This window comes from Bufo bufo, chromosome 5 (genome assembly GCF_905171765.1).
Source record: "Bufo bufo chromosome 5, aBufBuf1.1, whole genome shotgun sequence".
Lineage (NCBI taxonomy): Eukaryota > Metazoa > Chordata > Amphibia > Anura > Bufonidae > Bufo > Bufo bufo.
Window position 1 is genome coordinate 465,972,613 of NC_053393.1, and position 14,931 is coordinate 465,987,543.

At 46.7% G+C, this 14,931-nt stretch overlaps 1 protein-coding gene across 2 annotated transcripts in view; it reads left to right on the top strand.

The window, feature by feature from the left end:
* Positions 1-1,478: 1,478 nt before the first annotated feature.
* The window catches only part of MYD88 (MYD88 innate immune signal transduction adaptor), a 33,109-nt gene continuing 19,656 nt past the window's right edge, over positions 1,479-14,931 (top strand). Inside the window, exons 1-2 of one of the 2 annotated variants that reach the window (XM_040433775.1) lie at positions 1,479-1,542; positions 5,906-6,307. In XM_040433775.1, coding sequence (XP_040289709.1) covers positions 5,992-6,307 — 316 coding nt within the window. In that variant the 5' untranslated portion in view covers positions 1,479-1,542; positions 5,906-5,991. The remainder of the gene's footprint in view (positions 1,543-5,905; positions 6,308-14,931) is intronic. The other variant, XM_040433776.1, reaches the window with a different exon arrangement.

Here is a 14,931-nt window from a genome sequence, read left to right on the forward strand (position 1 = left end):
CTCACTAGTGCTCTGTAGAGCGGCATGAGCACCTCCCTCTTTCTACTGGTAATGCCTCTCCCTATACACCCAAGCATTCTGCTAGCATTTCCTGCTGCTCTGTGACATGGTCTGCCTACCTTTAAGTCTTCTGAAATAATGACCCCTAAATCCCTTTCCTCAGATAGTGGGGTTAGGACTGTATCACTGATTTTATATTCTGCTCTTGGGTTTTTACGTCCCAGGTGCATTATCTTGCACTTATCAACATTAAATTTTAGTTGCCAGATTTTGACCATTCCTCTAGTTTTCCTAAATCCTTTTCCATTTGGTGTATCCCTCCAGGAACATCAACCCTGTTACAAATCTTTGTGTCATCAGCAAAAAGACACACCTTACCATCGAGGCCTTCTACAATTTCACTGATAAAGATATTAAACAATATGGGTCCCAGAACAGATCCCTGAGGTACCCCACTGGTAACAAGACCTTGGTCTGAATATACTTCATTGACTACAACCCTCTGTTGCCTGTCCCTCAGCCACTGCCTAATCCATTCAACAATATGGGAGTCCAAGCCCAAAGACTGCAATTTATTGATAAGCCTTCTATGTGGGACAGTATCAAAAGCCTTACTAAAGTCCAGATAAGAGACTTGTTCTTCCTCTTTGCTCTTCTATATTATCAATCCCAGTGAACGCCGTAAAAACAATCCATAAAACTGTTGCGGAATCTCGTTTTTCTTTCCCAATTTCACCCCATTTGGAATTCTCTTCCAGCTCCCCAGTACATCGTATGCAATATTACATGGTGGCATTAGAAAGTGCAATTTGTGTCACAAAAAACAAGCCCTCATACGGCTATGTGAACGGAAAAATACGCGTGTGTAATAAATGTATAGAATATGAGGTTCACTTTTTGAATTCAATTACTTAAAATAATGTACTTTTCAATGATATTGTAATTTATTGAGATGCACCTGTATCATTCCATTCACACACAGAAAGTTTCATTGGCTTCTAACATCCCCTTCTTGGTGCGTTATTTTTTTGTCAATAAGTCCCTTGGCTAGTGTGTGCACAGCGTCTATACCCACAGGTGCCATAGTCACGTCATATGTGTATATGCAGTAGTGCAGCCCTGTATGTACACAATGGTGCTGTGACTGCAGTGCTACCTGGCCCCGCACGTCAGGCTGTGGTGTAGTAGTAATACCCGCCCCCTCCGCAGTGACAGGAATCCGCGGGCTTCACTTCCCACAAACTTTCTCACTAGTTCCTGCGTCTGAGCACAGTCCATGTTACTGAGGGGAGGGGGGAGGCACAAAAAGTCACGGAACGACAAATCCTACTTAACTGAGCAACGGGTGTCCGCAGAACACACGAATTGCAATACACACTGGAGTTTCACTAATCAGCTTACGCCTTAATTTTAATCACTTTTTACATAAAAAACACCTTGTCCTCCCCCGTGGCAGGCAGTGGGCGAGTCCCTGTCTAGTTAGTTTTAGTTTCGTGCTCGAGGGTAGAGAGTCAGTGATTGCGAGACTGCTGTCCAGAGAGGTGAGTGTGAGCGCAGCCGAGTGTGAGTGCAGCCGGGGAGTCGCTGTGTGAGACTGCCGAGTGTGAGTGCAGGCAATCACTGTGTGAGACTGCCGAGTGTGAGAGCAGCCGGGGAGTCGCTGTGTGAGACTGCCGAGTGTGAGCGCAGCCGGGGAGTCGCTGTGTGAGACTGCCGAGTGTGAGCGCAGCCGGGGAGTCACCGTGTGAGACTGCCGAGTGTGAGCGCAGCCGGGGAGTCACTGTGTGAGACTGCCGAGTGTGAGTGCAGCCGGGGAGTCACTGTGTGAGACTGCCGAGTGTGAGCGCAGGCAATCACTGTGTGAGACTGCCGAGTGTGAGTGCAGCCGGGGAGTCACTGTGTGAGTGAGGGCTGAGCGGTGCCCGGACTGTGTGGGCACAGGGCACTGTGATGTATGGGTAGTGCGTCTTATAGGGGAGCGAATGTAACTGGGCGTCAGGATCCAATGAAGCTCTACCCGGTGAGATGAGCATTACTGGCGTCTACCAGGAAGTTGTGTAATGTTCTACCCCTCATCCTATGACATATTAGCTGAAGCCAAGGTGATGCCACCTATCTGCCATCATCTGCCTGAAAACTGCCCATACATGTCAGAGTAGTATGGTCCGGATGCGAGCCATCAGAATGCCACCCAGAACTGTCAGATCAGAGAGATGGTCACACATTTTCCACTCTGTAGGCTTTGGCGAATGATCGGACATTTTTGATCACTCATATAACATGACCTACACGTGTATATTATCAGCTGTTACAGCCCACAGAGCAGTAGCAGTGACATTATAGAACACATGACCGCTCCCTGCTGAGGCCAGTAACTGGCTGCAGCAGTCATGGGGACCAATCTACTTCCTGTCTAGTGGGGAGGGAATATTGGGACTGTGGACATTTGTGTTAAAAAACTTTCTGTCAACATTGGGCACAAGTTTTACGTCCATTAGGGTTGTCGGGTTCTAGGCTGGAAAGCTCCTTTAAGGATTGGGCTGATTGATTACAACCTGCTCAATCTTTTCATTTTCTGGGAGATAAGCTGCTGACAGATGTCTCTGCCAGTGACTTTCTCCCCTCTTCACATGTTGTGTGCATGTATATGGAGGGGGTCATGGGGCACACCTGAACAAGTATCCCGCTGACAGATCCTATAGATTAGACAACCCCTGTGTGTTCCTAAGCAACGTTGATTTCAAGGATCTTGTGATCTGCTGGCGAACCATAATATTAACAAAGGCAAAGGGCTCCTTATCCCACCCGACACCTTGCAGATGTGATTAACCACGAATCCCGGGCGTATGCAGGGTACAGCACGTTTCACTCCGAGCCGGCATCGGACAAGAAGAGGTATCCAGCACTTCTACCCCGATTGATAAAAAAAAATGTGGGGCTTTATTTCAGACTTGTTAAAACATCAATTACCGCATAGTGAAGGTTTAAAAAAAATTAATAAAACCTGCGCGTTTCGAACGGCCATATTATATAAATGATGGAGATCTGCTGTCCTTCAGAGTCCCAGGCTCGAGTAAAATCATGGAGACGCCAGGCTTTTCAATGTTTTCATCACAATCGTGTAGTATTTTTATTGTGCGTCTGGAGTTAGAGTGGATACTGGATAACTTGTTACAACCGGAATACCCCTTTTATTGTAGATCGCCGCCACTTTTTTGTGCTGAAAAGTAACTGTGCAACAATCGTATTGTTTGGTTCAGTGTGTAAACCATCACATTAGTGCAGTCTCCTCGCGTTATGGCGGCACAGTATCGGGCAGGTGATGGGATCGGTTATCTGTGTTCTCAGCTGTATGTGCACAGTGACGCGGGGCTTCCTCAATGATTAGCTATTCTTACACGGTGGCTCATATTTTATTACAATGGTAGAAATACCTCAGAGATTATACAGCCCCCATATAGTAACATAGTATATAAGGGCTCTTTCACACTTGCGTTGTTGTGTTCCGGCATAGAGTTCCGTCGCCGGGGCTCTATGCCGGAAGAATCCTGATCAGTTTTATCCTAATGCATTCTGAATGGAGAGAAATCCGTTCAGGATGCATCAGGATGTCTTCAGTTCCGGACCGGAACATTTTTTGGCCGGAGAAAATACCGCAGCATGCTGCGCTTTTTGCTCCGGCCAAAAATCCTGAACACTTGCCGGAAGGCCGGATCCGGAATTAATGCCCATTGAAAGGCATTTATCCGGATCCGGCCTTAAGCTAAATGTCGTTTTGGCGCATTACCGGATCCGACGTTTAGCTTTTTCTGAATGGTTACCATGGCTCCCAGGACGCTAAAGTCCTGTTTGCCATGGTAAAGTGTAGTGAGGAGCGGGGGAGCAGTATACTTACCGTCCGTGCGGCTCCCGGGGCGCTTCAGAGTGACGTCAGGGCGCCCCACGCGCATGGATGATGTGATCACATGGATCACGTCATCCATGCGCATGGGGCGCTCTGACGTCATTCTGGAGCGCCCCGGGAGCCGCACGGACTAAGTATACTGCTCCCCACTACTACTATGGCAACCAGGACTTTAATAGCGTCCTGGCTGCCATAGTAACACTGAACGCATCTTGAAGACGGATCAGTCTTCAAATGCTTTGCGTTTTTCCAGATCCGGCGGGCACCTCCGGCAAATGGAGTACACGACGGATCCGGACAACGCAAGTGTGAAAGAGGCCTTAGGCCGAAAAAAGACTTTTTGTCCATCCAGTTCGGCCTGTTATCCTGCATATCTGTCAGCATATTCTATTGTTCTTATTTCTATCCCTCAAATATGGGGACCGTGCTGAGCGCCAGTTCAAGTTGTAACAGATCTATACAGTATGTTAGGAAATATGATATATCCCTCCAGTGATGTCACCAGGAGCCACTGCTGTACTAGTGAATGTACAGGGCTGGCGTTATCGTGTTCTGCCTGCTCGGGAAGGTATATTAGGCCGGGTTCACATCACGTTTTTGCCATCCGATTAACACATACAAAAACGTATACATTAAACGGATGCCTGAGACTGATGACATGCAGTGGCATCCGTTCACAACAGAGTGAAATTGTAAAAAAAGAAAAAAGGACTTTACCATCTGCAGGATAGAAAAGTGTGGTGTGCTACGCTTTTTTTATTTTTCAATTTTTCCCCCCCAACATAAATGGTAAACGGATGGCAAAAACATTATGTGAACCCAGTCTTATTCATATAATGAGATGCTGGGGTAGTTTACTGTCGGTGTAGTAGAGATTAGGATGAAGGGAGTCTGCTGTAGTTTATAATAAGCAGTGCATGAGGTAAAGCCAGCGCCAAACTGTGTCTGGAATCTGGTGAATAATAAGGGGTTATCCCACAAATTTAAAATTCTTTTCTTTTACCCACTTATGTGGAGAACTTTCTTCCCTTTCTGTTGGTGGGCAGCAGCTCACATGAAACAATCAAGCACCTGTATCTCCCAGGATGCATTGCAGTTAGCTCCTGTTAGCCCCTTCCTCCCCTGCATAGAAAACAGTCGTTCACATGTAGCCCTAGAGGTACAAATTGCATGTAATGCCCGCACAAATACCGTCTCCGCAGTCTATAGAGACAGATCCTGCACCATAAGACGCATCTAGCGTTTTTGAGGAGGAAAATAAGACGAAAAAATATCTTTCTTTAGACCTCAGATCAGACCCCCATTCCTCATAAGACCCCCAATGACGCACAAAATGTATTAACTTGCCTCTCCTGCTGTGCACGGCGCTGCCTCTCCAGATCCAGTGCCCGTCCTGCACTCACCGCTCCCTGATGCCTCGTTGCACTGTGACCTGATGTCTCACGCTGTGCGACAGCATGGTGCCGTCAGAAAAAGACTAGAGCGGTGAGTACAGCCAGCACAAGTAACGCTATATTCACCGCTCCCCGTCCCTGATGTGTACTAGTGAGTGCTTTCATAATGGGGAGAAAAATGTGCATCTTAGGGAGCGTCAGTCTGACCCTGCACCCCCGCCACTCAGCTGGAACTACACAGCACTAACCATTGACTTCATCTCCATACAGATTCGTTGTTGGAGTGCCAGCAGCAGATCCCCTTTTACGCTGCTGACAATCAGTCGTTTTATGTGACCCATTCACTTCACTGTATGTCCGTTCTGCTACTCCGCAAAAATAGAGATCATGTCCTATTTATGTGTGAAACGCACACGGCCGGTATCCGTGTTTTGCAGATGGCCATGTGCGTGAGCCCTTACAGACCAGTGTTCTGCTTTGGCATATAGAGGAGGAGGCCCAGACTGAGGTGCCAGGGGCATGACTAGGCAGAGCGAGAATTGAGAATATAGATGGTATTTTTATTTTGGATTTATTAACTTATAGAATTTTTTTTCATTTTTTTAAATATTCTAAGAAATGAAAGGCTTCTAAATCTTGGACCCAATGTCAAAGATTGTGTGCACAGTGGTGGTCTACTAGCACTGCAGAACCATGGCTTGTGAGTCAAGTTTGGATGAGGCGGCCATGTCCTCCATTCCCCTGGTGGCATTAAATTATAATACCAGGCACCGGCTGTCTCTGTATCTGAACCCTGACACTGTGGTGGCTGCAGGATGGACGCTTCTGGCAGAAGAGATAGACTATGACTATTTGGAGATCAGGAATTTTGAAAGAGTTCCCAACCCCACTCTTGCTGTCCTGGAAGACTGGGAGAAAAAGGGTTCACAGCCGACTGTCGGGCGACTCCTGGAACTGTTGAAAAAAATGGAGAGGCATGATATTCTTACAGACATTGCGCCTTTAATAGGTAGGTTGTGAATTGTCTTGTTGGTGAATGTTCATTTTTTTCAGTTCTGCATTATGTTTTTGGTTGACTCTGATATATTATTCATCCTTGGACCTTTCACACACGACCGTGTGCTGGCCGGGCCCGTGCTGCGGACCGCAAATTGCAGTGCACAGGCAACGACCGTGGGCCAGCCGCATGCTGATCACGGACCCATTCACTTGAATGGGGTCCGCGAACCGTCTGTTCCGCAAAAAGATAGAACAAGTTCTATATTTCTGCGGAATGGCACTTCACGGAAGCACTCCAGTTGCGGTCAAAACTACAACTCCCAGGATGCACACTTGCGTGGTTGTACTCAGAACTTCCATACAAGTGAATGGAAGATACTGGGAGTTGTAGTTTCACAGCAGCTAGACTGCTGGACGTTGATGACTCCTGCTATACACGTTACAGTTGTGCACTTTGACAGCATTTTCTTATGTAAACATGTAATTTGCCATAGACTTCTGTTAGCTCGGCATATAGTAAGAGTGTATATGTGGCATATGTCTGTAAACAATGTACTGTATTTTTCGATCTTTAAGACTCACCTAGGATTTAGAGGAGGAAAATAGAGAAGAAGAAAATTTGTCATCAGACTAGGGATACCAAAATTTTGATTTGATTTCGATACCATGAAAAAGTATTGCGATGAAAAAAAATAAAACCACAAAAAAGCTGCGTGCATTCCACATTTTATGGAACGTCCGGCCCATAATAGAACAGTCCTATCCCATTTGTTGGGGGGACAAGGTGACTAAAAAAAAATGGCGAATTGCGTGGTTTTTATATTCTTTTTTTTGTTACGGCGTTCACCGTATAGGAGATATTTTTAATATTTTGGACTACATTTTATTTAATAACTATTAGCCCCCTTAAGGGGCTAGAACCTGGGATCTTTTAATCCCTTGTCCTATTCACCCTAGAGATCTATTAGGGTGAATAGGACTTTACACTGTCCCTGCTGCCCTGTGCCTTGTGCACACAGCAGCAGGGAGATTGTCAGGGCTTCAGTAGCGTCCTGGCTGCCATGGCAACCAATCTGAGCCCCGCAATTTCACTGCTGAGGCTCCGATCGGAAGCTGCCACTGCTACCTGTGGCCACTGCTACCAATCACTATAATACTCGGGGGGGGGGGCCCACTGCACCGCCAATGATTATAATTTATAATACTGGGGGGGTGGAGCACTGCACCACCAATGAAAATAATTAACCTTTTAATACAAATGTAGGATCCGGGTGCTGGCGGTATCACATACCCGGCCTCTATGACAAGGTAGGTGCTGCAATCCCCGTCAATTAACCCCTCAGGTGCGGCACCTGTACCTGCATTTGTATTAACAGGTTAATTATCTTCATTGGTGGCGCAGCCCTTCCACTCCTCCTCCCCTCTCTCTTCTCATTGGTGGCAGCGGCACAGTGGGGAGGGAGGGAGAGACTCCCTCCTTCTCCACTGTGCTGCTGAGAAGGGCGTGTGCCATGTTCTCTAACTGATACTAGGCTGCGCAGTAGCACAGCCTAGTTTCAGAAAATGGTAAAACCCGGTATCGACTTGATCCAGGTCTAAAAGTATTGATCGTTCAATACCCGGTGCAACCCTAGATCAGACACAAAATAATTAAAAGAACTTACTTCTGCTCCAGACAGAGTTGCCAATTGGGAGACCCAGCAGATTTTCCTGCACTCGCCGCTCCCTGGTCTTCTCCAGGTGCCGCGCTGCACTCTGACCTGACATTGCAGAACATCGGGTCAGAGTGCGCACTATGTCATGACACTGCATGCAGTCGTGTGCATGAGGCCTTATGGAGCAAAAAATTCGGTGTATTACACAGTGTAGTTATTGTTATAATGGTAGTCAGTGGCAAGCATACAAGCGGTGACAGGGACGAGCCTCCCTAGCATCAGAAATGACACTGGGAAAAAGTATTGAATACATGAAGAGAGGTGCAAAAAGCCATGGAAAGTCATGACACCAGCTGAAATCTATCAGTAATTCAAAAGCAATCCCGACACTTACTGAAAAGTTGTCAGCTGGTTCAAGTGATGGCCATAAAAAGGTGTCTCATTACCAAGGTGCCACACAAGAAACATCTCAGCCTTATACTGATGGCATTGGTTACAGAAAAATTTCTTAACTACTGAAGGTTCCAGTGAGCACTGTTGGGGCCATAATCTGTAAGTGGAAAGAACATAATTTCACCATACACTGGATACGACCAGATGCAAGGTTTGAGAAAATAATTATCATTAGAGATGTCCAAGAGCCAAGGACCACCTGTAGAGAGCTACAGAAAGACCTGCAATCAGCAGGTACAAGTAATGCCTCCATGTCCTGTATGCACGCTCACCACGCAAGACTCATGCTCAAGCGCTAGTAAAGTGTGCACTGGGAGAATATAGTCTGGTCAGATGAGACCAAAATTGAACTCTTTGGATGCCATAATACACACCATGTTTGAAGTCCAAAAGGCACTGCATATCGCCCCAAAAACACTATACCAACAGTGAAGTTTGGAGGTTGGAACATCACGGTGCGGGGCTGTTTTTCGGCATACGGCACTGGCAAACTTCATATAATTGAGAAATTCAGAGAAAAAAAAAAATAAGGGTACTTTCACACTAGCGTTATTCTTTTCCGGTATTGAAATCCGGTAAAGGGTCTCAATACCGGGAAAAAATGCATCAGTTTTGTCCTAATACATTCTGAATGGAAAGCAATCCGTTCAGTATGCATCAGGATGTCTTCCGTTCCATCCCTTGTACGGTATTTCACCAGACAAAATACTGCAGCTTGCTGCAGTATTTCTTCTGGCAAAGTCCCGGAACAATGCCGCACTCTGGCATTAATTTCCATAGAGATGTATTAATGCCATATCCAGGAACCAAGTGTTCGGGAAATTGCCGAATCCGGTTTTCCGGTCTGCGCATGCGCCGGGATATAGAGCGGGTTTTGCTTTTGATCTTTGAAAAAATTTTAAATATCCGATCCGTTATTCCGGATGAGACGGATCCGGTATTTCACCGGATCCAGAAAAAAAGGTTATCAGTTCGCATCCTGTTTGCCGGGTCCAGCAGGCAGTTCCGGCAATGAAACTGCCTGTCGGATTTCAAGCAACGCTAGTGTGAAAGTACCCTAAAGCAGCTAGAATGGCCCAGCCAATCACCTGACGTGAATCCAATAGAAAATCTATGGAAAGAACTAAAGCTCAGAGTTCACAGAAGGAGCCCATGGAACCTTTAGGATTTGAAGAGTGTTTGTGTGGAAGAATAGGCCCAAATCGCAGCTGAGCAATACATGCAACGTCTTGAAGCTGTTATCGCCTTTTGTATGAAGTGTTAAATACATTTCAGAAAGCGTGGTCAGTACTTTTTCCCTGTGTCATTTCTCATTGTTACATATAACTTAATTTATGGACATCTATGGTTTGATTTCTTTGCCTGTGTGGATTGGATGGGTGGTTACTGACCTCTCGTGAGAATTTCTTGTCAATAGCACCTTTAGAAATATATTTATTCAACCACCGCCCGTTGACTATAAACATCCGGGAGGTGGTTCTCTATCTCTGAATGGACGTTTCTGAACGTCCATTCAGAGATCGCAGCTGCACGCTAATTGTGCAGCTGCCGAGCGGGTTGCCTGCTGTCAGTGACAGCAGGGCAACCCAGGGAGAAGGCAGGGACAGTTTCCAGGTGTCCCTGCCTTCTACATCGCTGTATACACAGTGCTCACTGAGCGCTGTGTATACAGAGCAGGAAGCGTTTTACGCTTCCTGTTTCGGCATGGCGGTCATGTGACCGCCGGGGCAGGGAGAGTGCAGGAGTTGTCGGGTCTTCTATAGACTTCGATCAGCCCTGCACTGAGGCTATACAGCGCAGTATAGTGCTGTACAGCCTCTCTAGGGGGTGTATTTTAGGGATAGACCAATATTGATTTTTTTTTAGGGCCGATCCCGATAATTTGTAAACTTTCAGGCCGATAGCCGATAATTTATACCGATATTCTGGGAATTTTCATTTTTGAGAAATCTTTTTCATTTATACTTAATTTTTTTGTTTTTTTACTAACTTTTAGCCCCCTTAGGGACTAGAACCCTTGTCCTATTCACCCCATAGGAGCTCACACTGTCCCTGCTGCTCTGTGCTTTGTGCACACAGCAGCAGGGAGCTGAACATGGCAGCCAGGGCTTCAATAGCGTCCTGGCTGCCATGGTAACTGATCGGAGCCCCAGGGGGCTCCGATCGGAGGGGAGAGGGGACCCTGTGGCCACTGCCACCAATGATTAATACTGGGTGGGGGGGCGCACTGTGGAACCAATGTTTTTACTATTGGGGTGGGGGGCGCACTGCGCCACCAATGAAGATAAGTCTCTCAATCATTCATATACAGGAGGCGGGAGTTGAATCACATAGCCGGCTCCCGACCTCTATGAGCGTTAGCTGCGATCCGCGGCACCTAAGGGGTTAACTACCGCGGACCGCAGCTATTGCTCATAGAGGTCGGGAGCCGGCTATGTGATTCTGCAGCCAGCTCCCGCCTCCTGTATATGAATTAATGAAAGACTTATCTTCATTGGTGGAGCGGTGGCCACAGCCCCTCCCCTTATTTTGTCTTTTCTCTCCTCTCATTGGCAGCAGCAGCAGCACAGGGGGAGGAGACACTGCTTCCTTCTCCCCTGTGCTGCTGAGGGAACACTGAGAGCAGCGCGTTCTGTGTTCCCAATACGTTATCGCTATATCGGCAAAATAGATGCCGATAACGTTCAAAATCCTGAATATCGGCCGATAATATCGGTAAAACCAATAATCTGTCGATCCCTAGTGTATTTCCCCTGTAACTGGGGCTGACATAGTTAAAAATAGAAAATCAATAGTGGGGGGAAAAAAAGTGAAGTTAAATGTCCCCCAGAGGTCTTGTATGACCTTATGGGGGACATAAGTGTAAAATAAAAAAAAAAAGGTTTCACATGTAAAAAAAATAATTCCCCAAGTAAGGAATAAAAAAAAAAAAAATTTGACATATTTGGTATTGCCGTGTCCGTGACGGTCGGCTCTATAAATATATCACATGAGCCACCCAGTCCGATAAACACCATAAAAATAAAAAAAACTGTATATAAAAAAGCCATTTTTGTCAGCTTACATCACAAAAAGTGTAACACCAAGTGATTAAAAAGGCATATGTCCCACAAAATGGTACCAATAAAACGGTCACCTCATCCCGCAAAAAATGAGCCCCTTCATAAGAAAATCGCAAAAAAAAAATTGTTTCAAATACTATTATTGTGCAACACCTAAATAAATAAGAAAAAGTATACATCGCCACGTCCGTAACGATCTGCTCTATAAAACTGTCTCATGAGCTAACCCCTCAGGTGAACCCTGTAAAAATAAATAAATAAAAACTGTCCTTAAAGGGCTTCTGTCACCCCCTGTCACGGCTGAGGATGGGAGAAACCCTCAGCCGTGCGATGCCAGAAGATGTTAGGTCGCTGCTCGGCCAGGACCACAGGATCAGGGAGCAGGTCACCTCCTATCGCGTCCCTAATACTGACCCTGACTCCTAGCCGTATGAGCCCACCCTGATGGTGGGAGGGCTCATACACCGTAAACCTTGGGGTCCCTACTAACCCTCAGGGTGGCCCTGAACTAGGAGCAGGGTAAGACTACCTGTTCCTCCCAGACACGGAGGAACAGGAGTCTCACTGGCCAAGCTGCAAGGAAGGGGAAACACGTACAGACATATGGATATGGCAGGTGAACAACACTAGTTCATAACCTACTAAGGTTAAACCAGGCACTCAATATGGGGTAAATTGATCAAACTATTTATTTAAGGGAAGATTCCCACAATAGCAATAGAATATACCAATAAAATAATGTAATATAAAATACCATAAAATCACTTAAATTCACGTGAACAAAAACACTGATCAAATAGCAGCAATGGTAGTCATATACTTTAAGATAGCGATGCGGCTTAGATTTTAAATACTGCCACCATTATTCCAGTCTGGAAGAAGTCGTGATTCCATATATTTGTGAAAAGTCTTATGAACACTCGCCGGTCTTAAATCGGTAGTCACAAAGTGCAATTGTGCACAACGGTGGCGTCCCACCTAATTGAGCAACTGTGTTGCTTTGTTTTCCCTGGCCGGTATGTCCTTATCCTACGTCCGGACCTAAAGAGATGCGCTGTGGGCACGATGTCACCTGGATATCCACTCGCGAAACTGTGTTTGTGGCTTTTTGTGCAGGGATTCCTCCGGTGTTCGTCGCTCTCAATCACAGCTGTTCGGTTTCGGAAGTCCAGGGGAGCTACTGTTCCAGCATGCCGGTACAAGGTATTTAACCATACGCGTTTCGGGGTTCTCTGAATGACCCCTTCCTCAGTGGGAAGGGGTCATTCAGAGAACCCCGAAACGCGTATGGTTAAATACCTTGTACCGGCATGCTGGAACAGTAGCTCCCCTGGACTTCCGAAACCGAACAGCTGTGATTGAGAGCGACGAACACCGGAGGAATCCCTGCACAAAAAGCCACAAACCCAGTTTCGTGAGTGGATATCCAGGTGACATCGTGCCCACAGCGCATCTCTTTAGGTCCGGACGTAGGATAAGGACATACCGGCCAGGGAAAACAAAGCAACACAGTTGCTCAATTAGGTGGGACGCCACCGTTGTGCACAATTGCACTTTGTGACTACCGATTTAAGACCGGCGAGTGTTCATAAGACTTTTCACAAATATATGGAATCATGACTTCTTCCAGACTGGAATAATGGTGGCAGTATTTAAAATCTAAGCCGCATCGCTATCCTAAAGTATATGACTACCATTGCTGCTATTTGATCAGTGTTTTTGTTCACGTGAATTTAAGTGATTTTATGGTATTTTATATTACATTATTTTATTGGTATATTCTATTGCTATTGTGGGAATCTTCCCTTAAATAAATAGTTTGATCAATTTACCCCATATTGAGTGCCTAGTTTAACCTTAGTATTTTTTGCAACTTTTTCAGTGACTGGGTGGGTCACATAAACCAAGAGCACCTTGAATCCATTACCCAGCTGTAGTGATCCACAGATACCTTATTCTAGTTCCAAACCTACCTGCCACAGCCTTGCTGACTGGAACCCATGCACCAGTATTGCTGTCCACACAAACTCCATGGAGACAGCACACCACAAAACACACAGGTAACCAGGACATCAATAGCTGTAATAAACACGGAAAGGAAAACACATCAACTTGACATCATACATAGGATTTATGACCGCAAGGGTGGCCCTCACTGGCAGATGGTATATAACCAGGAGGATGACTCCAGCAACCATGGCTGAAGTACCCCTCAGAGTCTGGCATCCAGCAGGAGCTAAATAGCCCAAGTGGCCACACCCACACACAGACACACCCAGTGCTCACACACAAGGAAGGGAGTTAACCCTTCCTACACCAGGCAAGGTAGTGAAGCCACTTAAAGGGAAAAGCACATAAACGACACACACCTGTTACCGCCGGCAACGGCATGCGTGGCAACCATGTCCTGGGGAACAGCCAGCAGGCCGAGACACTGCCACCACCTGCACACAAGACTACACGTTGCCGCAGACAACCGCAAGTGAAGGGAGGTGTCACAGTGCATACAAACATAATAAACCCCGTGCACACCATACAAACAAAAGGCACACCTACAAAGACACCAAGCCAGGTGCAACCGCATGCACTTGACAGCAAGCTGCCTAGCAACCGCTCAGGCCGCTATACTGCCAAAACATCATGTTGCCAGCGGCAACCACACGTGAGGCAACATATTAACAGCACTCACCAGTGGTTGAACAATAAGACCAGACCGCAGGCAACTGCTTTTCGGGGGAGTCACTACCATGACCATGGTCGTGACACCCCCCAATTTTCAGTTTTTGACTTATTATATTTGTTAATGTAAGCAGATTCCATATATGCCCCTCTTACCTCGGGCTGTGCAGTATTTACAGTAAAAAACATACTTTTATTATATGTAAATTTCTTCACTACCAGCAAATTGGACGGACTTGCTGGTAGCCGCGGCATCCTCTGTTTGAAAAAACGCCCCCTTCTCCACTTGATTGACAGGGCCAGCGAGCGCTCTCCCCTTCTCGCTGGCTCTGCCTGCAGCCTCAAATCCCGCGCCTGCGCCGTACCGGTCGTCATTCGGCGCAGGCGCTCTAAAAGGACGGCCGGTCCTTCCTCAGTGCGCCTGCACCGATGACGTCAGCCCTACACCCGGAAGAGAGGTCTTCTCTTCCGGGTGTAGGGCTGACGTCATCGGCGCAGGCGCACTGAGGAAGGAGCGGCCGTCCTTTTAGAGCGCCTGCGCCGAATGACGACCGGTATGGCGCGGGATTTAAAGGCTGCAGGCAGGGCCAGCAAGAAGGGGAGAGCGCTCGCTGGCCCTGTCAATCAAGTGGAGAAGGGGGCGTTTTTTCAAACGGAGGATGCGGCGGCTACCAGCAAGTCCGTCCAATTTGCTGGTAGTGAAGAAATTTACATATAATAAAAGTATGTTTTTTACTGTAATTACTGCACAGCCCGAGGTAAGAGGGACATATATGGAATCTGCT